At 39.5% G+C, this 25,472-nt stretch overlaps 2 protein-coding genes and 1 pseudogene across 5 annotated transcripts; all 3 read right to left on the reverse strand.

The window, feature by feature from the left end:
- Nucleotides 1-146: 146 nt before the first annotated feature.
- Nucleotides 147-2,732, reverse strand: LOC113333138 (annotated as a pseudogene).
- Nucleotides 2,733-3,906: 1,174 nt separating this feature from the next.
- LOC113333101 (charged multivesicular body protein 7-like) lies at nt 3,907-6,935 on the reverse strand. Its single transcript, XM_026579592.1, has 8 exons — nt 6,669-6,935; nt 6,299-6,358; nt 5,946-6,116; nt 5,590-5,772; nt 5,211-5,341; nt 4,872-5,040; nt 4,515-4,644; nt 3,907-4,302 (listed from the first exon to the last, which is right to left on the reverse strand). The coding sequence occupies exons 1-8, from the start codon at nt 6,855-6,857 to the stop codon at nt 4,043-4,045; spliced, it is 1,293 nt and encodes a 430-aa protein (XP_026435377.1). The 5' UTR covers nt 6,858-6,935; the 3' UTR covers nt 3,907-4,042.
- On the reverse strand, nt 6,908-13,662 carry LOC113333100 (meiosis-specific protein ASY3-like). 4 transcript variants are annotated; one of them, XR_003351801.1, is made up of 12 exons: nt 13,399-13,662; nt 12,838-12,927; nt 11,089-12,714; nt 10,753-10,987; nt 10,122-10,250; nt 9,975-10,038; nt 9,710-9,859; nt 9,570-9,628; nt 9,047-9,181; nt 8,329-8,420; nt 7,538-7,728; nt 6,908-6,935 (listed from the first exon to the last, which is right to left on the reverse strand). XR_003351801.1 is itself a non-coding variant. In XM_026579591.1 (12 exons), the coding sequence occupies exons 3-12, from the start codon at nt 12,868-12,870 to the stop codon at nt 7,657-7,659; spliced, it is 2,595 nt and encodes an 864-aa protein (XP_026435376.1). In that variant the 5' UTR covers nt 12,871-12,927; nt 13,198-13,274; nt 13,399-13,662; the 3' UTR covers nt 7,398-7,656. The 4 variants fall into 4 exon arrangements, 2 of the variants coding, with proteins under 2 accessions (XP_026435376.1, XP_026435374.1); XR_003351800.1 differs by lacking the exon at nt 6,908-6,935 and adding an exon at nt 7,141-7,206; XM_026579591.1 differs by lacking the exon at nt 6,908-6,935 and adding an exon at nt 13,198-13,274 and having other exon boundaries at nt 7,398-7,728.
- Between the last annotated feature and the right edge of the window lie 11,810 nt (nt 13,663-25,472).

Here is a 25,472-nt window from a genome sequence, read left to right on the forward strand (position 1 = left end):
TCTTTGAAGTTAACTGGTTACCTACCACTCTCTTTCAATCACACCTTGGCTCCAGAAATAGACGTCACATTCTTCCTCTTCTTTCTATTACGGCACTTCGAGTGCTTTTCACCGGAAAAGTTTGTAAATGTTGGGGTGATCCGAAACGCAAAGAACAGTACACTTTCTATTAGCTCATTTTATTTCACTTATATACATAGATAAAACAACTGCCTGCCAAGTTTATTAGGTTCACCCATATAAACATATGAACATGATCATTCAAGTATCGGCCGAGTCTCGAGTTTTTCTTTTTTCATTTGACACTTTCATCTATGCATCTAGTTATTTGTCTTCTCATTGCTAAACAAAAAATATGAAGCTGAAATTCTGGACACGAAAATATAGAGTGGTAAGGATAATGACAGAGCATTCTGTATTAGACACCCAAACTCTTTAGGACCACAGGGAGACCGAACTGTGGTTGCAGAGTAAGGTTGTCGACTGGTGCATGGATGTACGTGGAGGAGAGAGAGAATGAGAATCTCTGAAGAATCAGTGCAATCACCAGCTTCGCTTCCATCATTGCAAAATTCCGTCCAATGCAGGCTCTAGGACCTACTGAAAATGCAAGGAGCGCATTTGGATGTTTTGCAGCTTTTGACACCCCCTGGGAAAATCTCCAGGGATTAAACTCATTAGATCTTCCCCCCATTGCATTTTGCTCCTGTGAATCATTGCAAGAGGAATTGTCACCATAGTATCTTTAGGAATCATCAGTTTTCCCAATTTCATGTCTTCGGAAGCTACCCTGACCAACGAAATCACTGGGCAGTACAGCCTCAAAGCTTCAAGAATAACCATGTTCACCTGCAAAGTTAACATTAACATTTAGCAGGTGCAACGCACATAAACTCTCTGAATATGTTGTCAATGTAGTAATCATCATGAATCAATTTCTCTGATTCTAGCACAAGATACCGAAGAAGAAAAAAAAAAGATGATTTATTACCAGTTTCAATCTGTTCAGTTTTTCTGCATCAGGAACCTCACTTCCACATTCTTTCAGGACTTCTTCTCTGAGTCTCTTCTGCCATTCCGGGTGTAAACTCAGCAGGTACACTGTCCATGTAAGCAAATTGGAAGTAGTTTCATGCCCTGCAAAGTAGAATGTTTTGCACTCCTCTATGATCTCATGCATGTTCAGCTTTAGATCTGCTTGCTTAATGCTAGCAGGTTCAGACACACCCATCAATACCCCGAGTAAATCGTCTCCATAGCCAGATTCGTCACCTTTTTTTAATCTACTCTCCACGATGCTTCTGACAGTAGTTCTTATTTTCGAATCAAGCTTCCACGTCTGACGATTTGACCAAGTAGGAATATATCTGCAATAAAGGAGAGCAGGAAGTATTCAAAGTGCCTATCTCATAGAGACTGTATTAAAAATGAAAAGAATGAAGAAGGGTGAGCAAATCACTTACTGCCTTCCGGGGATGTATATATCAGTAGCAGATGCAAGTACATATGGTTGAAGCTCCCGTTGAGTCTCGAATACTGCTTTCCCTTCGAGATAGCTACTACCAAAGGCAGTATGCGCAATTATATCGCCTGTTAAAATTTGAAATTCTCTTCTAATATCGATCTCTTTAAAATGATCCTTAGAGCAAACCAACTGATGTTCCCAGCCTTCGAGTGTAGATAGAGTGCATGCTGCCATTCTTCTAGTCATTGCCTTGAGTTTGTCTGTGTTGAATGCAGGATTGACAACCCTTCTATGCTTCACCCAATCCATTCCAGTAACTAGAGCCAATCCCTTCCCTATCATTGCAACTGCTGTTGGATTAATCCTCGGTTTCGTGTAAAAACCAAATTTGTTCGATAAGACTTGTTTCGCCAGATCAGGGTCAGTAATGCAAATTCTGGGGTCTATTCCATACCAATAGAGGAATGGTTTTCCTGTTTGAGCCCAAGAAGAAGAAAAAAAAAACAGAAGTCAGACATTTACAAGAAGAATGCATTCAGGGTGGGAAGAACTCCTAGTGGTGAGTACAATGTTAGAACTCCTCCCCAAGATCTTTCAAATGGTTGTCCATGGGTTCACTCACACAAGTCCAAGCTGCCAAGGTGAACGTGCAACGACTAACATGCAAAAGGCTAGTGAAGAAACTAGTGTATCATGTTATCTTCCCTTTGTTCTTCATTTCTTTCTTGTAAGCAACACAATTTAAGGCTGAACTATAAGACTTGACAGGATTCATATTTGGAAAACCAAACTAGAGAAGAAGACTATTAGAAGAAGAGAAAACAGCCAATGGTTAAATTTACCACAAGAATAACAATTTAAAAATATGAAAAACCCCACAGAAACCCACAGTAAATCAATAAATATGAATTTAAATGAGAGATGGAGACCATATTCTGAGGTCCACTTGAGGTAATAAGGCAAAACTTTAGGAATGATGTCATGAGAATTCAAATCCAAGACCATATTTCTTGCTTCTTTCTTCAGCTTCTTGATTTCAGGTAGTGAACCTGACAGCACCGAATACGGAGGTCCTCTGATTCCTTGTTTCTCAAAAAACCTTGTAACAACATAAGGCCTCCATATAAGAAGCTTAAAGAGTTTCCAAAGTGTAGAGACTAGTACAAGTGTTAGCACCAGCAAAACAAGCCTAAGATAACCCATTTTCTCCATGTCCTTCAATTCTCACTATTGATGATGATGATGATGATGAGAGAGTTATATGTACTGTGTGAAAGACCGAGATTTATCGAGAAATAGAATTATATGATGTTATATGAAGTCACGGGTGATGTAAGCATGGTAGATGTGGTGCCATAACTAGGATAAATCAGTTTTTCGTGGCTGTCATGCAGTTACCAGAGCCTTAGGCACTACTACTCTATGTCAGTGTCACTCTCAAAATCTCTGCTTTTACACCACAACCAGTTACCTTTAATTTGAAATTTTGTATCTTTTGCACTAATTTTGGAAACATAGGTAACCAAATTATCTGGCATATCTCTATCTTCCAGCTCTACTTTTTTCTAGAAGAAGTTATATGCCCCCACTTTGTGAGCTGAGCACCCTTTTCTCTCTCTGCCTGTAATCGAATTCTAACTCCAAATGTCTAATTACTAAAGTTGACAGTTTATCTAACAGAACTAATTTCAGTATGTTTATCCTTGCAAGATTTCCCAGTTTGTAATTGTCTGTGCCTTTCTAACCAACTTTAGCATGACATATTAACTAAGAGAGTATGACAACAAAAGAAGTGGTTATGAGTTGGAAAAAACAATATCACTAAAGGCGCACTAAAATGCATCAAATGGAAATGCCAAATTTGGTTTGGATTCTAGCAAATAATTGACTTCGGTAGAATTCAGATAAGCAGGATATAGCGCATCGAGTACACCACAATTCAGACCTGATTGCATTTTTTTCTAGATTGTTTCCGCTCGCATAAGTGAGTACACCACAATTCGCCAACAAAGAGTTTTAGGAAGAAGAAGTTGGGTAAGTCATTGATCTTACAAATATTAGGCGTAATTATCAACCTTCAGATTGGGAGGAACAGGGTATTAAGCATGTTAAGATTGCATGCAAGGGTAGGGTTCATTGCCTGATCGAGTCTGTGAACACATTCTGTTCACAATGTTATGCAGTTCCATCAGAATCGCTCCAAGAAGTATATCCTTGTTCATTGTACTCCAAGGGTAGGGGTTCACTACTCATGCTGCCTGTAGCTCATCGGGGTTATCATACCTGAGGCGACATATTGTAAATTACAAAATATATTCAGTTCTCCTTTGTTTTATACTGATAAAACTGCAACAAAATTTTCCAGAATTTGACTGGAAAACTTTACAATATACACCAAGTAGAACTAGAGTTGAACAAGTAAAAACTGGAAAGGGATAGTGTGACAGAAGAAAAGATATATTCATTCATGGTTTTCGAAATACAAGCATTTGAGATGGTTACAAACAGAAGCAAAGCTCTTAACACTTTACAAATGATGAAACAATTACAGAACTCACAATAGTTTGAAGTTTACAACTAAGCTGCCTCAAGCTGGAGATCTGATAACTTACTGACCAATGATTCAGCAGATTCTCGCGGAACTGCTTCTCCTATCCTCCCACTATCTGCTATCTTAGTTTCTGATATTTTACTTTCTTCTTTCTTTAGTAAATCATTCTGAGTAGGTGCAGCAGTATATTTCTGTGGGGTCAAATCTTCAAGTTCCATCTCCAGCATCCTGAATTCCTTTTCCAAATCTTCGTCGTCAATTTTTGTGCATTGAATTGGAGCTGATGCTGCCAAAATCCGGAAATCCAAAGTCAGTATCATAACTTACGAAACACCTCGGCGAGGGAAGTTATTTAGGTGGCTTAAATTGTGTGGAGAATTTTCTTTCTAACATGATAGTCTAACCATTGTTTCTCAAAATAAAATAAAAAATTAACATTTTTTGGAGAATTTATGATGCAAGGAATAAAATGGGATAGCTACAGAGTAGCAGAATTACCTAAAGCTTCTTCAACTTCCTTTTGTGAAGCAACAGTTTCATCAAGCTCTTGTAGACAAACGTGGACTTCTTCAGCACTAATCCCACTTTCCTTCATTGCCCGAGAACCAATTTGCATTGCCTCGACGACCTGGTATCAGTCAAAATAACTGGGTAAGCAAACCATAAAACTAGGATAAAGACGGGAAACTTGGTAAAGTAAAGGCAAAACAGTCAAGCTCAGCCAAATAAGTAAAGCAAATTGTTCTCACAAAAAAATCAGCGTTTGGGAGAAATTTTAAGTTTTGACACATTTGACGAATCACGATGGACTACAAGTGTAACTGAAGATATTCTAAAAGTTTCTAATTAACTAACCTTCTTTGTGGATTCAGCATTTGTAATGATTGTGAGAACTTCCTCAACCCTGTTCAACATGGACATGCACTTTTCTCTGCTTTCAGAGTTCAATTTTAATTGCCTTGCATGCCTGAGCGCGACTTGTTTGTTGCCAGCCTTCATGAAGTTTAATGCCGATTTCCTTGACCTGCAAAAAGAACAACCAATTATAAGCAGACATGTTTACCACCTCATAGCAGCTAACCAACCAACTCATCATAACATGCAGAGTGAAGTAAGGTTTCCACGAGCAACACAAGTCCAGCACCAAAAAGGCCAAAATAAGCGGAAATATGAAATCGATGGTGAAAAACTTACATCTCATAACGTTGATCGATCACATCAAGTTGCTGCTGAAGCTTCTCCTTCGTCCAGATCAATTGCAGAACATCATAGTCAAGACTTGAGATAGTAGGGACAGCTTCTTTCACAAGAGAGACCTTGACACCCTATAAACAACTAGTTTAAGTACAGATTTTAATAACAAACGGAGCACAGACACCAATTTTAAGCTGGCTCTTTCAAGGTCTAAAATTAGCAGCTTCCAACGTATTTCATCAACTCACTGAACCAGCGACAAACTTGATTAAGTTAATGGTTGACCAGAAAAACTTATTGAGCAGTAAACTTGTATATCAGAGAACAATGGTTTTCAATATGATTACGGTTTTAGAGATTAAATAAGAATATGCAGTACCTCAATAAAGTCCGCTTTACAGATCGAAAGGTATCGTGCTTTTCCTGTACTTGATAAGTAACTCAAAACCGTAGAGGCTTCAGTGGATCCATTACAGATCCTCTGGAGCTCACTCATAGTAACAGTGCAAAAAGATGTCCAGTGGCTTTCAGATAAAAGTTTGACTACTTCAGCAGCCTTTTCCTACAAATCAAAAAAACTTTACTAAATTTTAGAACCCTCCTTGCTCAGACACAACGAGTGATGAATCTGCATTCAAGGCCTTTTTGTGGAACAAACACTCAGAAAGAACAACAAATTGGAAGATAGTAGATACACTCTGACATGCAGAAGAAGACTCGTGGCATGAGACATACCTGAAGTGGTATACTTAGAATAAGAAACTCTCCAATTAGTTCTTCGGAAGAGGATGGTCCTGAAATGCCTATCAAATTAACCATCCGTTTAAACATTTGGGATAAACGCCCGGCAGTTGGATCCATAAGATCGCTCTTCCGCAAAATATCACCCGAACTATACATTTCAAGCTGTAAAAGTACAATGCGAAGTTCAAATTGACAAAGTTCACAGAATAACATAGTATAGCATATTGTTATACCCAGTATAATAGCCACTAACGGCATTACTAAGGCTTGCTATGTAATTATATTATAGCAAATTGGCAGTTACAAACTAAGTTCTCAAAATGTAAACAACAATATAAGCTTACCAGCACTTGGTCAATGCACAGAGGCGTTAACCCTTTTCGGTTAAACCAAATATTCCTCACCTACAAAAATAAGACTGTCACTTAGTCATGTACTAGATAAGTATATAATTCAACACTATTAATTGGACCTAGAAAATGAGCTCGAGTAGAGATACAATATAAAGATATGATCCTAAAGACGGGCATGGGGCAGGGCAGGGAATAGGGTTCCCATGCAGCGGAATTGAAGTAACAAAAGAAGGAAACCAAGTTGTTTGACTAAATGACTAACTAAGACATAATGGTAGAAGTTTTAGTGAACATTCTGCCCTAAATTTAAAACCTACTAATGAAAAGCAAGAATTTAAACCAAAACGAAAGAAAATGAAACCTCTGACGATCGAATTACGAAGACATTGAGATGTCGAGCAACTTTCAGAATCAAGTTTTTCCAGAACAGGAGTTTGGATTCCCAATCTGATTTTTGTCCACTAAAAGCTTTAAACCGAGCAGTTGCAACTACTTCATCGTCCCAATCAGGTACTTCCTTCTTTATGAATTCTCTAACTGACGAATTCATGACTACTACGAAGTTGCAAATCTTGTTAAGACGCGAAAGACTCCCGCGGAAATTATAGTTAGGAAATTTTCAAAAGAACTGAGAAAAAAAATAGAAAATCAAAAACCCAAATAAAGATCACAAAAGTGTGAGGGTAATTTAGGAATTAGGTGTTAGACGGAACAAGAATGAAAGAGAAGGGGTGGGGTGGGGTGGGGGTAGTAAATAAAGCTAGACCCGGTTTCATATACCGTCCCCCACCGGGCGCCAACCTCCTTATAGAAATGGGTCTTACAAGTTACAAGTACAGTACAACGCACTTGTGCATCCTAGTGTAATACTGGTATGAGATTCGTCTTAGACTTAGATCCTGTTTGGAATGCAAGCCACAGGCCAAGAGTTAATAGAGAAGAATATGGTCAGTATAACCATTGCATTGATTACTTTGGTTTTTTTTTTTTTTTTGAAGCATACTTTGGCGTATGGTTACTTTGATGAATACAGCAAAATAAATTTCAGCAACATTTTCCACCTATTGATATCTAATCTAAGGGATCAACAGACAAAGAAAACATAAAAGGTGATAAACATTTATCAATCCTGTCGTGTACCAACTAATAGTCGTGGAGATTGATTACATATACACTGTTAGCTATTTCTTTTGCAGGAACTGTTTGGAGCAAGGCATACAAAATTTGTACCTTCAGAATGAGAATATTATCATGTTGGTATAGGAAGAAAAAATCACGATACAATCTTTTAATCATCTTCTCTGCACTTTATCTTCATCTCTTTGTACAGTTAACCCATGAAAATTGCATCAACTAAAAACACCGTCTTTCAAGCACTCTGCAATCATACGCTTCAATTGCAACATATTTCCATTCGCCACCTGCAAAATAATTATAACAAAATTGTTTGCATTTTCCAAGATAAACAAAAAAAAAAGTACAGATCTTTCTCAGCTGATTACCATCTTCGTTTGATTTTGAAAGCCTATATAACACCAATCAATTCTAAAAGCAGGGAAAACCTAAGCGGAAATTATTGTGATAATGCTGGCACTGACAGTGACTATCACAGTATTCTAACTGAGTGCATAACAGAAGAAAAGTTGCTAATAAAAAAATCTGTAAATAAAAGCAATGAGAGCAAAATCTGACAAAGTAGCAATGCCACATAGAAGGGACCTACTAATCCAGATGGTAAGACGGCTGTATGCACTCATAATATTTTCACGATGAAAAAGGTATGTACTCATTATGGATCATCTTTAACATGCTTAGATAAAAGTGCTACTGAAACAAGTTTTTCGAGAATATTACATGAGTCGCCCTAGGGGTCTTTTAATATAGCCAAGTGCATATACTGCAACCCATGGTTTTGTTGCCAACTTTTAGGATAAACACAATAGAGTGACATGCATTAGGAGGCTCTGTGGTGAAGTATCAGCAGAAGTGCAGAACAGATAAACACATAAGAAGCAACTTACCTGCTGGATGGATGCAATTCTTCGTTCTGCATCACTGAGCTGAGTTTCAATTGCACCTTCCACTTGTAATAAAAGCTTTCTGTGTGATGTGTCTGATCAGAAAAGAGGGTAAACAATTTGATTGAATTAAGTGCATTAATCAGAATCCGCATCAAAATAGTGAAAGGGTATTCAGTTTTGCAAGAACATCTAACAACAAAGCTTTGGACTCACACAAGATATAACAATCCAGAAAGCAATTAGAAGTGGAAATAGATAGACAAAGCTTCGGAAATGTGAGTTTCCGCAAGCCGTATAGGTAGTCTACCAAAATTAGATTCAAAAGAATATGAATAAATTTCCCTCGGTGCAATCAACTCAAGTTCACCTAAAATCATTCTATGTTGACTTTGGTTTAGCATCCTTATAATTGTTTTCTGTGTTAAACATATTCTGAAAATGTTTGACAACCTAGACAACCTAGAATCTGATTAATGGGCCACAACTAAGAATCTATTTTTTATCAGAAGCAGTCTGGAAATAACTTGACGAATAACAGGTCAACATGGTATATAAGATGGAACAAATGACGTTCATTTAATCGAGTAGGGACTGATTCTACAAAAGAGTGAAGGTTGGTGATATGAACTAGCGTAATGTTGGTCTTCTAGAAGCACTGGAAAATGAAACTTCAACACAAAAGGCTCGGGGTAACAAAATAAAAGGTCGATATTCATACTTTGTTTCTCTGCATTATCTTTTAACTCAATCTGATAGGCTTCCAGATCATCGAGTGTGTTCTTGCAGTCCTGGATATGCTGGTTTATCTCCTCTTTGAACTTGTCCTGTATGAGCTTCAGCCGCTCTTGTTGCTCTGCAAAATAATGAGAGCTATCAACCCTCATAGTATATACAGAATAAAGTTTGTTTACTGTCCTCAGCAGCACTGGAATTACTCTCAGTGCCTAACTCAAAAATCAATAAATCACTTTCAGGTTTGACTCTTTAAATCGTAAGACAAGAATAAACATGAAAAATAAACAATCATTCTTATTAACATTCAATCCTGATGCTCAAATCCAATCATCAGCTTGCAGTAGTGGTATAGCCAGAGAGCTGGGAGAAGTACTACCCGTCCGATGATCAATGTAGTCAACTTAACAGGAAAACTCAGAAAATATATAGTTTAACAAGTCATGTGAGCTACAGACGCAGTTCAATCAATCTAACAACTGTGGGTATTTCAGAAGAATTGTGGATACCTAGGAATCTGGTTTCCAGGCGTTTCCTCTTAGATTTACCAATTCCAGTGAACTTCCCTCTGCAAATAAGAGAGAAGACAAGTTAAAGATCACCATCACTCCACCTACCAATTTATTTACTTCTGAGTCAAACCACCTACATGTCTTTTTGAATCTGAGAGTTAATGTCCTGCAGCTGTAACTTTATTCCTTCAGTGACAGACGCCAGAATCATAGAGCTTCTCTTGCTTGTCTCTGCCTTCATTCTGGTCTTGAATTTTTCTAATGCGAAAGCAAAGAGAGATACGGCCCTGACATATTGTAAGAGGAAAGAATTAGTTGCAACATTGTATAGGTAAAATAGTTTGAAGTCCAAATGAGGTTGATCATAGCTTCTTTCAATAACATGCAAGAGAAGATAAAAACCTGGCCAAACCATCTTCGTCATCTTGATAGGATGGTTCCTGAAGCTTGTTACTCTCTTCAGTTCCTGAAAGTTTTATACAACAGAGAACATTAGTTCTCCCATGAGAGATAGCAGGACAGAGGAAAAGAATGATCCCAGAATCTTGCCTTTAGGGGATAGTGGAGTGGGGTCAAATTCACTAACTGGGCTGCAGAGCCTCTTCCTTGGACGCAGCATGAATTTTGGTTTATCAGGGCTACCTGATTCTGGAGCCCATGTCCTTGTGATCCGGGTAACTGCGTGATCATCAGTCCACATAAGAATCAAATATTTCTAACCTCGGACTTCTCTTATGTTCTATGTAAAGGAAACCACTATGTACAATCAAGAATCCATATCCTGGAAAGGTATATCCAAACCATTATGTTGGTCTGCCACCACTATGGTTCAATATAACGGATGAATATTAAACAGGTCATCAGAATTTTAGAGGGAAGCTGTAGCCCAATGCAACAATATGAGAATATAAATACCTATAATTACCTATCTATTCTTTTTTCTGTATGATAATATATACATGTTATAGAAATTCTATATTGTCTTCATATAGTCGGCGGCGAAAGCAGGGGTTGTAATAGCTGTATCTGGTCTAATATAGTTCATCTCTTTAGCTAAAATCATTACTTGAATGATATTTGGCATCAAGACATCAAGAACTGAAATGCTAGGTTCCTTCAAGCTTCAAGGGGATCATTTCAAAACTGAATATGCACACTTATGTCTTTAATATGATTATACCTTTTTTGATGGGTGCAACTTCTTCCAAGCTTTCAGCGTCCTGCTCCTTAGATGATTGAGATAGATTCTCCTCAGCATCTTCGACATCCTGTTCCTTGGATAGTTGAGACAGCTTCACTTCTGCATCTTCAGTATCCTGTTCCTTGGAAGATTGAGACAGATTCCGTTCCACATCTTGTTCTTCGACATGTGATCGTTCCTTGATAGGTGACTTCTGAAGCTCTCCTGTAGGATCCTGAATGCCTCATAAGGAAGGACAAAAGACTGAAGAAGTATCTTTTGCAGTGAAGCCCAAAAGAGAAAATGACTATCAAATGTTACAAGAAATAAGGATACAGGAGATTTTGTTTCTGCGTCTGAAGCAGAAAAATCTGGCCGAAAGATCTGGGAAGTCCTCAACTCACAGAACCCTTCAGACGTGAATCTTCTCCCAACTGGCTGCGTCTTTTTAGTTTTTGCAGATGGTGGGCTCAGAGAACAGTTCTCCGTAGGTGTTTTTACTTCCAATCCTGGACTACTGACATCATCCTCTTGAGTGTTTTTCTTTGAGGAAATGCTATCAACATTATCATGGTGGTTTTCCTCTTCGCATAAATTGGGAGTCTTCAGGTTTTCTTGTCGGTCTAACTTTTCCCTGGCTGGTTGTGGCGACTCTTTGTTGGTTTGAGTTGAGTGACCATGAGAACTTTCTGTTGTATTGCTATGTGATGTCGCCTTCTTACGTGGTGATGGCTTTTTACTCTCCCCAATAGCTCGCCTGCGCTTTTCTGGGACAGCTTTGCCAGAAAAGTTTATCCTTCGTGGTTCGACTTTAGTACTCTTTCTCCCTCTCTTCTTACTTGGGGTGCCACCACTGACAATCCCATGTAAGCCTGTAGGCCACCCTTCTGCCTCACTGAAATTAAATATACTTTTCTCCTCAGACTGTTGCTTATGGTTTGAGGAACTTGGCAACTTTCCACCATTAATAATCTTCCTCGGCCGCTTTGGGTTAGCTAAAGAGGAAGTCTTCTTTAGTGTTAATGATCGGGTCACTGGCCTCTTGATAGTTCCCAGGGGACTTTCAGGCCTTTTAATGGTTTCCTGGGGACTTTCAGAATCCTCCTCTATTGTGTCCGAGTTTTGCCTAAGCTTGGCAACATTGCTATTGTTTTGATCTGAATTACCACCCAGCCTTGAATTCTTCACACCATCCTCAAGAGTCTGAAAGTTAAACCTGTTCTCATCTTCCGGAGCAGTTCCTAATATCTCCCACAGTTTCAATTTCAGGGATCCATTGCTTTGTGGAGCTGATTTTTGGTTTTCCACTTCTGCTCTTTTGTCTACCACGCGAACTTCTTTTGCAGCAGTGAATGCAAATTCCTCTACCCTCTCTGTCCGTCCACCTTTTTCTTTCCTCCCATATGTGATGATATCAAATTTCTTCTGCGCACCATCACTAGACTGTAAAACTGACATACGGTTTGCATAAAACTGGACTGTTTTTGTCATAGGTGCTTCACTCTTACTGTTAGATTGGTTCTGAACACCCTCTTCAAACTGTAAAACTGAAGTCTGGTTTGCAACAACATTAACTGTTTGTGGGATAGGTAGATCACATGTGCTGTTGGGCTTCTTCTGTGTTTCATCACCAGATCTTAAAGCAAAAGTCCTTCTCTGATGAAATTGAACTGAATTAGTTGTCGGTGTCTCTTGGTGGAAGGATTTGGTCGAAACCCATGGAGAGTTCTCCTTCTTAGAAGCTTCTGCTAGTTTTCCTTTCTGTAAAGCTGTCATTGCTGCCCCCCCTTCATTGATTTCTTCGACGAATTTTCCAGCAGTAGGAGCTACTTTCTCTTCTTTCCTAGTTTTGTATCCTTTCAGAGGTTCATTTACCATAACACCAATAGACATTTTCCTGGACTGGCTCTGACTATATGGAAGATTATCACTGCCAAAACTGGCACATTTGCTTGTCCCATCCTAAAATTATTATTTCAACCAGCAAGTGTTAGACATTAAACACTTCAAACATACAAACCAAACCATTATTTAGGGGCAAAAAACATGAAAGACAGACTGAGATGAAAATATATAGACACTTACATCTCGAAAATCCCGAGGTTTCTTAAGCTCCATCGTTGTAATTTAAGTTGCACCAGTAGAGAGCCAAATACAGAACTAGCACATAATAACCTGAAATCCATACAAAACCAATTTATAACATAGAGACCAACAAAACCCTAGCACCATCAACAACAACCGTATTTCAATATATTTAAACCAGAAACAGATCAACACCATCGCGCTAAATGATAATCCAAGTGACAATATGAACCAAAAATTAGCCTAACAATCTACTAGCCTAACTACACTAATCTGAATTGTCCAAATTTCTGATTTGAGAAACCAAAAACTTGAAGTTCCCTTTCTAGATTCGATTTCGCACACAGAAATGAGGCTCACCTCAAGACAACACCAAATCTGAGGATTAATTACCAGTAAAAGTCTCCAGAATTTGTAAAGACACGCTCAAATATCAGCTACAGAAAACTTGACTAACAAATAATTCAGACTTTTTCAGACAGAAACAAGTGAAAACTATGAGTAAAACTTGGAGAAAGCACAAAAGGTACGAATCAAACACAAAAAAAGTGAGAATCGAACCTGTTAGGTGTTACGAGTTGAAGATCGGACGGATTTCTTACTTACTGATGTTGAGGTGTTGTTCGTGAAGATAAAATCTCTTCAAATCTGTAGAAATCGTTTGTTATTGAAGAACTGAATTCAAATTCTTCGTAGATCTAAATTAGGGTGTCTGAGATAGAGAAGGGAGGATAGAGAAGAATGAGAGATGGAATCAGAGGAGGCGGGAAAAATAAGTGATTAGAGTTTTTTAGTGATTCTATCGTACGCCATGGTGCGTATTGCGGGATGAATAGTCTCGATTTCTCGTCTCGGACGAGAATTTGAGATGGTGAGAGTTGAGAATTTATCGGGTAGAAGGAGAGGAGCGCATGGTATGTGTCATGTGTGCTCTGCATGTAAAACCAGTAAGACCTGATAATAATTTGCCCTTGATTTCTTATGAAATAACGACGGCAGCAGGGATAACCAACGGCACAGTAGTGTTTTCTTAGAAATGAAAACGTCAATAGTATTTTTAAAAATTTTATTTTTTTTAAGCATTTGTACATAGCAAGGATTAGGTTACAATTTCTGGCGGATATGTGCTATTCACAGATTCATGAAAAATAATTTGACTAATAAAAATTGGGATTGCATGGTCCCGAATTTTGATTGGTAAATTTCCCATTTAATTTCCATCCATTTAGCCATGCCAATTGCCGTCCGGTTTCCTTTTTTATAATAGTGTTAGATAGCTGCTTGCGGAATTTGACGCATGCTATTCTTTATTTCATCCATCATTTTTGAGATGTACCTAAGTAGAGCAGTGTGTGAGGTGATGCACCATGCACCTTCAACTCCTAGGTGACCCATGGTCTCCCCATCAGTCTTGATCTTTATCCAGTTCATGTTTGGGTTGGACCATCCCACATAGATTGTTGATATCCTTTTGATACTTCCAAAATGGTTAGGTATCGGAAATTCACCTGGTAGCATAAGAGGTGTTGTTTTTAAAGCTCTGATATACTCATGTTGTTGTTTTAAGTCCCAAGCTAAAATTTCATCTTATGTTGTTTGCTTTTGTCGGTAAACTAGATCATTCCTAATCAGCCATAAGGTCCAAGATAGAAACATATTGAGGATATGTAAGAGCAACTGCAGTGGTGCGATCAAAACCAAAGACCAAAGACCAAAAAAAACAACCAAATTTGAGTTTACTACGTGGTGTTACACTAGGATGGAAGAGTAAATTTGGTCAGGATCACATATAATGTTCTCCCCATCACAAGGATCACATATAATGTCCGCCCTATTTGGTCAGGATCACATATAATGTCTGCCCCATCACAAGGATCGCATATAATGTCCGCCCCATCACAAGGATCGCTTTATACGTTCGCCCCATCACAGGATCACTTTATACGTTCGCCCCATCACAGGATCACTTTATACGTTCGCTCGACTATATTTGGGTTTGGTCTTGGTCCCATACCAAATATAGTCTGGGATTTAGTTTTAGTCCAGCTTTTACTCGATAGTCTGTCCCGCTGTGTCTCGTTTCTTGACCAAATATATAGGTTTGATCGTCCATTGTGGATGCTCTAAGGTATTGGTGTTGATTATTGTAAGATTTGGGAAATGGTTGTTTGAGGAGTTATAACAATTGTGGGGATATAATTGGAGTTTGTTGTGGTTGAGAGCTGAGTGAGTAAGGTGATCCAAGATGTAGTAATTATTGGGCAATGTAGTAGCACGTGATTCACAGTTTCTGGATTAGCGTTGAATTTTGGGCAAATGTCAGAGTTGGTCAGACGGATACGATGTAAGATGAAGAATTTTGGTAGTCCTTCATTAATTGATTTCCACAAGAAAAGCTGAACTTTTGGTGGACATGGTAGTGTCTACAAGAATTTGGTATTTTCCAGGGGGTTTGAGGAGTTTAACCAACTCAATGGGTTAAAAATTTGTATCATGAAGATGTAGGGTACTTTCCAGATTTTAAATGTGGAAAGATGATTCTGTCTTGGGGTCTATCTTGGCGTAGGTAGATATTTATGATTTTTTTTGCTGCAAGAGGGGGAGGCGTTTATTTTTTTCTTGTGTCCAGTTATGGGAGATCGGGTCGATGATATCTGCTATGTTGCGAATGGTGTAACATTGTGCTGGGTCCTGGTTTGGATAACAAGGAATCCAATTAACTCCGATGGGTGTTGTTAGACCATTTCTAGTAAGATGGAATATTAGATGTTGCATGATGGGAACTAGGGATGCCAGTTGCCTCCATTAAGCGCTAGAAGAATATGGAATGGTATCAATGCCATGCAGAATTGGTTTCTGATTGAGATATTTGTCGTTGCATAGTCTCCCATATATGGAATCGGTTTGATCATGCAAATTCCATATTATTTTCATGAGAAGAGCTTTGTTATGTTCACTACTTTTCCTTATGCCCAGTCCTCCTTCATATATTGTTTTTGTTACTTTATCCCAGCCAATAGGATGAAGCTTTTTAACTGACGAGTCATGCCAAAAAAAAATCCTAGTGATACGGTTTATTTGTTCGTGTACTTGGGTGGGTACGGTTTGTGTTTACATAATGTCGTTTCTTGTGGGTGTTAGGGAGGTATTAATGAGAACCAACCTTCCAACTTGGGTTAGACATTTTGTCATCCATCTTGTTGATTTTCGCGCTAGTCTTTAAAGAAAAGGTGCAAAGGTTTGTATAGAGGCTCTTATTTGTTTGAACTGTACTCCTATCTAGATAAGTGGGAGGGTTTGATGTGGTCGGCATGTTGAAAAAATATTGCAGATCACTCACTTCAATTAGGTCTAATCTTAGGTGATGAATAAATACATATTTGGATGTATTTATTACCTGTCTCGTTGAAGATCCATAAGAGTGAAGAAGGTTCTTGAGTTGAATGTTACTTTGGGCGGAAGCTTTGTAAGTGAGATTAGGAGGTTATGAGCGTACTTAAATGGATGACGGGTGGTGCCTTTTTTGATGTGTTAAGTCCTTATACTAGCTTTTGGTTTTGGAGGTTTCCCATGTTAGTAGAGAGGATTCCCGCAAATATTATGAAAATATAGGACGAAAGTGAGTCTCCCTGACTAATGCCTCTTATTGGAGTGATATGTCCATGTGGTGTAGCATTAATGTTGATCGAGTATGTCACAGTTGTAACGCATAACATGATGTAATCTATGAATATTGTTGGAAATCCAAGTTTGGTGAAAGCATTTTTGACGAGTCCCCAATCTAAGCTGTCATATGCTCCAATTTGAGAGCTATTTTTGGGTTCTGATATGGTGGAATAGTTTTCTAGCAATTGTTATGTTATTGGGAATTGATCTTTGTGGTACAAAGGCACTCTGGAATGGGCTTATTAAAAAGGGGAGGAGTGGTATAATTCCATTCACCATGATTTGTGCAATGATTTTATATATGACGTTGCAAAGTCTTATGGGTGTGAATTGAGAAGGCTTTGATATATGGTACACGTTTGGAATTAACGTGAGGTTCTTGAGATTCATGAGTGGGTGGAAATTTAGATTATTGAAAAAAATTCAGACCATAGCAATCAATTGAGAATGAGTTTGTTTCCCATAAAAATTTAAAAAACTTATTGGTGTAGCCATCTGGGCCAGGAGGACTCTCGGAGTTCATGGAAAAAAGAGTTTGTTTAGTTTCTATTGTAGACACCGCTTTAGTATAAACATTTCCATTTGTATGATAGTTAATCTAGGGTTTATATCTGTGAAAAAATCATCATCTATGATTGTACGTGGAGTCGTGTATTGGTCAGAAAAATGGTCAAGAATTAGTTGAACCACATCATCCTTATTGTTAACCCAGTTGTTTTGTGTGTCTTGGAGTTGTTGAGTATTGTTACAACCCTGATATAATGGTTGATGTAGTGTGGAAAAGTGTTGTGTTAAGATCTCCTGATTGGAGCCATGGATTCTGGATCTTTGTTGCCAATATGTTGCGTGACATTATAACAGATCAGGGTGGTTGCTTCTTAGTTTCTTTTATTGATATATATATAGGATTCCAAGTCATTTCCAGTTTGGGTAGCACATTGATGCTGAGATATTTCGATTTTAGCTGTCGATTTCTTGAACATAGTTGGTTGATGGCCAAAAGTTTCTTTATTCAATTCCAAGAGGGATTGAATGGTTGTTATTAACTTCAGCTGAAGGTATAAGGTTAGTTCGGTATCATGTTGTTGAATCCAAGTCGAAACCAATTATTTGATCTACGGGTGAATGAGCCATATGATTTGTAATTTTTGTTCCTTACCAATTTATTGCTTTTACTTACAATAGGATTGGTGCGTAATCAGATGTTATTCTCGGAAGATGAGTAACTGCTGCATGTGGATATGTGGTACGCCAGCCAGGGCTCTATCCAGTCTCTCTAAAATGTTATCTTGCCCCATTTGGTTGTTGGTCCAAATGTAAGGGTCGCCTCGAAATTCTAGATCCATGAAGCCCATGTGGTCCATCATTGCGAGGAAATGTTGAGATTGTGCATATGTTACTTGTCTTCCTCCTTTGAAAACGCGGGGGGTACAACAACCACACCCAACTATTTCGTTCGACTTTCTGTATGGACTAAACTCCAATATAATTCCGAGAGCACCAACTTAATGAGACCCAATCAAGAAAGATATCAAAGAGTTTTATCTCTTTCCCAACACAATCAGTAAATCAAACAGACATGAATCCGTGAACCTGATTGTTATGAGAATAACTCGGATGATACCAAAGACCAATGTCCGAGTGTCAATCAAGTTTTATCCAACAAACAAGGTCAGATTTATCAACTGTGATTAAACAATGCATAACTTGTGATATTTCATTTGTATAGTGAAAATATAATGCGGAAAAGAAATAACACAGACACCAGAAAAAATTTTAACGAGGAAACCGCAAGTGCAAAGAAACCCTGGGACCTAGTCTATACTTGAACACTACACTGTATTAAGCTGCTACAGACTCTAGCATACTACAAGTTAACTTCGGACTGGAATATAGTTGAGCCCTAACCAAATCTCACGCCAATTAAGGTACGGTCGCATTTCTTACGCCTCTTGAATTTCGCAAGACTCTGCGCACTTGATTCCCCTAGCTGACGTCCTTTACAGTATATAAGTTGCTATGACCCAAAGTCGAAAACTTATAAACAAATCTGTCTCTCACAGATAAGTCTATTATATTTGTTTTTTATGTCTTAAGATAAAGATCAAGGTGAATAGGAAACTCAACTAATAATCCGGTATTATACTACCGAATAACAGCCTAAAAATATTAGTCACCTCACAATAACCTATCTAATTAATAAAAGAAGTTATTCCAGAATCACAAGAGTCTGTGACGAAGAAACTGTTGTGATTAAACTCAACATGGTAGAAAAAGTGTTGTTAGAGCATAGCTCGGTTGAACCCACCAAGCGTTGGTATGTCAAGTTTGATTGTCATATTTTAGTGAATCAAAACTCATTTTAAGAGTCACTTGATTATGTACTAGAGTCAACTTCGTATAGGTTAGCTTGAAAGTATTAGGATATGAGACATTACAAGTATTGCGAAGACTTGAAGAAGTGAATAAGTAAGAAGCTACAACGACAACGTCATCCTTCCACTTGAGGTTAGTGATATTTGACTTGAACTGTTTCATTCCCTAACGTATCTTTCAAGTCGTGCATATTGGAAACAAAACTGCGAAGCATGAACACTCTAGATAGACATAGTATTAAGTAATACAATATGAAGTTTATTACTTAACCATTAAACTTTGTAGATAAGACATCGATATAATTTTTTAAATGCTATTATGATTATGTATGGGTATGAGGTGAGGATTTCATACTAGGAAACAATGTTTTACTTGTGTTATAAGAAAGTAAGTTCATAAACTTGTTTATGAATCGAAAAGGAAATCGCCAGGCGTTATTGGTATTGTTATTCATTGCATATCTTGTGGACAACCAATATGTGTGATTTAGTATAACCGCTCAATAATTGTTTGTGTTCTTGGTAAAACTATTCACAAAGGCCTGACTTATGTATTGGTATGACTTTTATTAGTGCAGCCGATCTTAAGTAATCACCTGAGATCGATGGTATGATCGAGTTTGTGATTTGTGTATGACCGAATCTGGGTAAAGGGGAACCGATCCTAGTAAGAGGTGTAACACATCATGTGACTACTCGTTTTCTCGTAGTTTACGTAATGTATACAACTCTGAGGATCTAATACTAAGCAGTATTGACACCTCTGTTGAACTGATAATCCTAAGTGATAAATGATATCTAAGATCGCAATAATAACGAAGAACACAAATATAATGTAAAAGCTTCTAAGTTATCATGAGACATAAGAGATTACGTGGTTCGACATTTGTCTACGTCCACGGGATAATGAGTGATTGTTTTATATTAAGTTTGAGGTGGTTACAAAGATCTTAAATGCTTCCCAGAGTAATAGAGAGAACTCAAGTAGAAGTAAATACTTAAGTTCTAAACATTAAAGAGGTATAAGCTTAAGACTATATCTTCTCTCCTAGATATTTAATGCCTTTAGTTTGTTGGTGAGGCTTGGTATTTATAGCCCCTCTTTCTCCAGGTATATCTTTGATACTTATTTCGTACCAATGGTACCTTCGTCCGCCACCTATCTTCTCCAGTAGTATTTCGCCACCTCAGCTGGCCCACGTTCCTTCGGGAACTGCCCAACCTTAGTACAGGTTGTACCTTCGTTCACCGCCAGCTTCCGCCAATCGGGTTCTACCACGCCTTCTCTCTCCACGTGCCTTGATTCATGCGTGTAGATAAGAGACTTGAGCATTTAATGTTGATTAGATGCGTCATCTACCTCTGTCCCCTCGCCAGCTGCCTCTTTGTAGACTAGGCTTTTACCATTCTTATCTTGATCGTTTAGTCCTTCTTTCTTGGGTTGAGATAAAGTAGATCTGCGGAGGTATCCTTTGCTACTTAGGCTTCTCTGTTCAGCGAAGGATACACAGTTGAATATATGTGCGACCACTAAGATCGTGACAAGTGCTTCACAGAATATTGGTATTCACAGTTTGCCCCTTTTCTTTCATATTCTACCGTTTGGTAGAAGTGGAAGAAAACTTCTGTTACGCCGCCATTTTTGCACGTACCGATTGGGTGGTCCCACATGTCCTTTCATGCAATAAATTCCCCTTGAATTTCGGGACACCCAAATTTTTGGATTCTCCAGCCGCCTATAAGAAGAGAACAAAGAGAAGGAATTTTTATTTATTCCCTTTCTCCTTCTTCTTCGAACTGTCGCTCTCTATCTCTTTCGTTGAGATTCTTCTTTGCTGCTAACTGCTCCTTCTTTCCTTCGATTCTCCGCGTGCTTTATCACCACAGTCGATCGTACAAGTAAGTGATACTCGTTTTTGGTTTTGATCTTCTCCATGTTTTCCCATGTTGTCTCCTTTTTTTAGTAGGGAATTACTGATGTTAATGTTATACTTGCATGTGAGAACTTTTTTTCTTTTTTACTTGTTTGCACCGTATGGGAACTTGGGTTTTGTTCCAATTTGACCGTTGATGGCGATTTCACCATGATAGTTCTTCACCTGCAAATTTGTTTTTCGTGATCAATGGTTCTTGATTTTCCCCCATGATATGTTTAGACTGTCCCCTTTGGTTGGTTAAGTGAAACCCATGCCCAAAGTTCGTCATTTTTTTGCCCCCAATTCACTTTTGAATGAATTGCAATCTTCTTTTGCCATTGTTGACGGAGATGTTCTTCCTGCTGGTGTTAGGCATTATGAGGCTTCCAAAGAAACCTACGCGTAAGGGTCCAAAGATATCTTCGTCGACTGATCCTCCTCCGCGAATGGATCATCTTGATGCTACGCCATCTCCTCCTCCCGAGGACTCTGAGATGCCTGCTGGTACTGAGGTGGATACGGTCACTGAGGAGGAATTTTTTATCGAGGATCTTCCACCTCCTCCTCCTCATTATGAGCTTCAGAGGCTCCAACTGCGTGACAAGGACAGCTTTGCTCATTTGTCTATCGATGAGATTACCAAGTCTTTTCGCCTTCATAAATTTGAGATTTCCTTCGTCAATGGCCCTGATGTTCTCACTGAGTCTCTCATTCGGGATTTCCCTTATGATGAGAATAAACTTTTGATTAGCGTTGGCCAATTGGCCGCAGGTATGCTTCTTCCTTTCTATTATGAAGTCTTGTCCACCAGGGATGATCCGTCAAACAAGACTCAGGTCCGAGGAATTTACCAGTATACTGGTAATTACTGGCGTGCCCTTCGCGAAAGCTGGTACCATAGCAAGGGAAAAACTACTTTGAAGTCATATGACCCCTTTGTTGAAGGGAGATCTAAGCAGGAGGACTATACCCTTGCCAACTTCAATTCTACGTATGCTGATGCTATTCAGAAAAGCAACCTTCTTCCTTGGAGTGTTGGTTCTCGTCGTATTCATGTTACTTCTAGGCAGATTAGGGAGGGTAATAGCCTTCGCTTGCTGGAGGAGATTGATAATACTGGTTTGACTACCATCCCTTATTCGGGCAGGCTGCCTTTGCCAAAGTCTGACCGCATTCGTCTTGATCATGATGATCGCTGGGCTCGTACTCCTCTTCGTGTGGTTGGTCCTTGGGCTTATGGTTTCACCACTGCGGACCCCTTAGTCCCTCGTTCAGCTCGTTCTTTGCCTGAGAAGTATGATGGGTATCAGCCTTGGATTTTTAACCCTGCTGCTTCTCACGAGGTACCTTTGCTGTTAATATCTTCGTCTGCTTAGATATCTTTATCTGCTTTGATGTCTTTGTCAACTTTGATATCTTTGTCTACTTTGATATCTTCGTCTACTTTGATATCTTCGTTCTGATGGTTTTATTTTGCAGTCTGCCCCTGCTTCTTCTGCTGGGACTGCTCCAAGCTCTGCTGGTAATTCTGTGGACACAAGGACTAGGAAGAGAAAGGCTTTGGTTGAAACGCCTGCGGAGGTAAGGATCATTATCATACCTTTGTGCTTGTAAGTTCCTTAGTACCTTGCACCTGATTCTTAGCTGACGCATGTGTTTCTTCATAGACTTCCCAGAGGAAGGGTAAGTTGAAGACCGTGATTGATCTTGATGCTTTGGATGATGATCCTAAGGCTGTTGGTGAGGGACCCAGTGACGAAGACATGGAGGATATCGAGGATACTGGCCTTAGTCCTCATTTGGATGATATTTAGGAGGATTTTGCCAAAGATAATCCTAGCCCCGTCCGAACTGCTTCAGTTGAGGGTGAGAACCTTCTTGTTGGTACTGGTGCTCAGCTGGTAGAGCCTGTTAGCATTCAAGCCCCTGCACCTACGCTGTCCTTGAAGATGCCTTTGTTTTCTGCTCCTAGCAAAGCTTTGCCTGTTATTCCTGCTGCTGCTGGAGCTGTTGTTGTGGCTTCTAAGAGTCTCCCTTCATCTCCTGCTACCTCCCTTCAATCAAGTGGTTCATTTGCTAAGGTTGTTACCCCCACAGTGAGGGCTGGTAGATCAGATTCTCAGCACAAGAAGAAAGTTGTGATTTCACTAGCCAGCTTCTCCTTCAATGCTGCTCCCGCTTTACTAGGGAGTGCTCAGTATGTCTCTACTGCCCCCGTTAGCAAAGTTGTTGGACCCCCACCTTCGTCACTAGATTGGACCGGACTGGGTAGTCTTCCTTCTGCCGGTGACATGGATTTCGGCGGCTCTCAAGACCCTCTTTCTGTTCCTAGCTCTTCCACCATGCCATCTCTTCATCGTGGTGAGGGTTCAGCAGTCATGCCCCTTGTTCGTGTTCAAACAAACGAGGGAGTTGCCGCTGAATCTAGCCAAGGTAGGTTGCCGGAGAGCTTGAGCTTGGGTAGTTCTGATGACGCTATTCTTGAGGCCATCCTGCGGGATTCCAAGGGTCCATTTTCTTTTGGGGTTGATCATCATCATCTTGATAGTTCTTTCGAGATAGCTTCACAGCTGGACGTGTTATCTTCCCAGTATCGTGCTGCCAAAGACTTGTTCTTTGACCCTGATTGTCTCCGCTCCAGTCAGAGCTTTGGTGAGATCCGTAGGGGTAGCATCCAAGAGATGGAGGCTTTCATGGATACCTACGCTAACTTCCTCCCTCGTCTTTTAGCGTTCTCAGTAAGTGATTCTTACCTTATCGTTTTTCTTCTTAATTTGATCCTTCGTTCGTCCTTATACTCCTTTGTTTGCATCTTTGCAAGCAAATCGATGTTGGTTATACCCTATTCAAGGTTTATATAGCTAAGTGCACTCATTTGAGTGCCCTGTTGGAACGTGCTCATCAAGAGTATGCTCTTGCTGTTGCTCAGCAGCCTTCATCGAGTGATGCTACTTCTGCTGCTAAGATATCTTCGTTGGAGGATGATTTGAGGAAAACCCAGAGGTCTCTGGAAGCTTGTTTATTGTCTCTTGAGAGAGATAATAATGCTGCTAAGGTTACCGAGGAGGGTCGCAAAGCCACTGATACTGCCTTGGCTGCTGAGTCCTCTAAAGCCATAGGTTTGTTTCTTCTTCTCCTTAGCTCTTTTCTTTGCTTTCTGGTTGCTTAGTCCTAAGACAACCTTCGTCTGCCAGCCGGTAGCTCTAGTGAACTTAGATGTCTCCAAGATCAAGTGGCCAAGATGACCTCCGACGTTTGGTATTATCAAAAGAAGTCTGATAGGCTGATGAACGTAACTGTTCATAATGAGGCCCAACTTTCCCTTGAGTCTGCCCATAATGCAGACTTAGTGAAGCAGATGGCTTTGCTTCTTAAGGAGTGTGACGAAGCCCTTAGATGGAAGGAGAGTCTCATTCTAAAGCAAAATGAGGATATTTCCTTAGTCGAGAAATGTCTCTCAGCCCAAGAAATAATTCGTAAGAAATATCATGCCGATTTTGAAGATGTTTGTGCTTCCTTAGCTAAGGTTACTGCGGAGCGTAATGTATTAACTTCTGAGGTCTGTTCTCTTAAGAACAAACTTGTCGATGCCATCTCCGTGCCTTTTTCCATGTCTCATGCATCTTTAGTAAAAAGGTTTAAAGAGTTAGAGAATGTGTACCAAGCTTTATCCTCTGAGAATGCTTCGCTCCGGATAGATGTTGATGATCTTCAGACGGAAAGGAATACCCTTGTGGAAGACCTTGATGCGGCTGAGGTGGATCTTGCTGAGGCTCAACATAGTTTAGAAGAGTCCCTTAGCCATTCCGAAGGTAGCTTAGGATTATTTTTTCCGTAGCATCCTTTGTATCTTTAGCTGCTTTTTCTCGTTGCTGATACCCTTCGTACCCGCAGGTCTCCAAGAGCAGTTGGTGGGTGCAAACGCCAAGATTAGCTGTCTTGAGGGTCAGATATCTCAGTTGGAAATATCTCGCTAGTTTGATGTTGTTGCTAAGCTTAAAGATGAGGCACTTCAGCAAGCTAATGACCAGCTTTGCGCTCAGATCAAGGAGCTCCATCAGAAATCGGATTCGGACCTAGAGGCGCAAGCTTCTCAAATGAAGGTGCAGTTCGAGCGTTCTGCCATTGATTACATCAATGATGCTTTCGCAGAGGCTGAGCTCCAAGCTGAGGGTGTTGTTTTCCCTCGTCTTCCTTACCCATGATTATGTTATGCTGACTTTATTTTCAACTGAACTCCTTTGTTGTATTATGCCCCCAGCTGAGGGGACTTTGTTGTCTCCTTTCCTTGAAACAATGCTTCGTTACTTTCTGAACCTTCGTCATCTGCAACTTTTGAGATGTGTTATTTTTATTTTAGTAGTAATATTATGGTACCTTTGTTATTATATATAGACGTATTATGTCTAATTATTTGCACATTCGAGTCATGACAAGGTGCTAAGGTGTTTTTAACCTTTGGTGGAACATTCATCATCCTACCCAAGTATCCTTTGGCCAGAAGGTACCGTGGTGGCGAGGATTCCTATGTGGGTAATAATTTTCCTGTAACCCTACGCGTTCAGCGCGATGGCTGCTTTACTTCGACAAGGTATCTCTCTTTGTGGGATATATTGCTTATTATTTTCCTTTTAGTGGGATTCATTTGCCCTTAGGATCCGAGATTGACATATGCGCA

Source organism: Papaver somniferum, unplaced genomic scaffold (assembly GCF_003573695.1).
Source record: "Papaver somniferum cultivar HN1 unplaced genomic scaffold, ASM357369v1 unplaced-scaffold_132, whole genome shotgun sequence".
Lineage (NCBI taxonomy): Eukaryota > Viridiplantae > Streptophyta > Magnoliopsida > Ranunculales > Papaveraceae > Papaver > Papaver somniferum.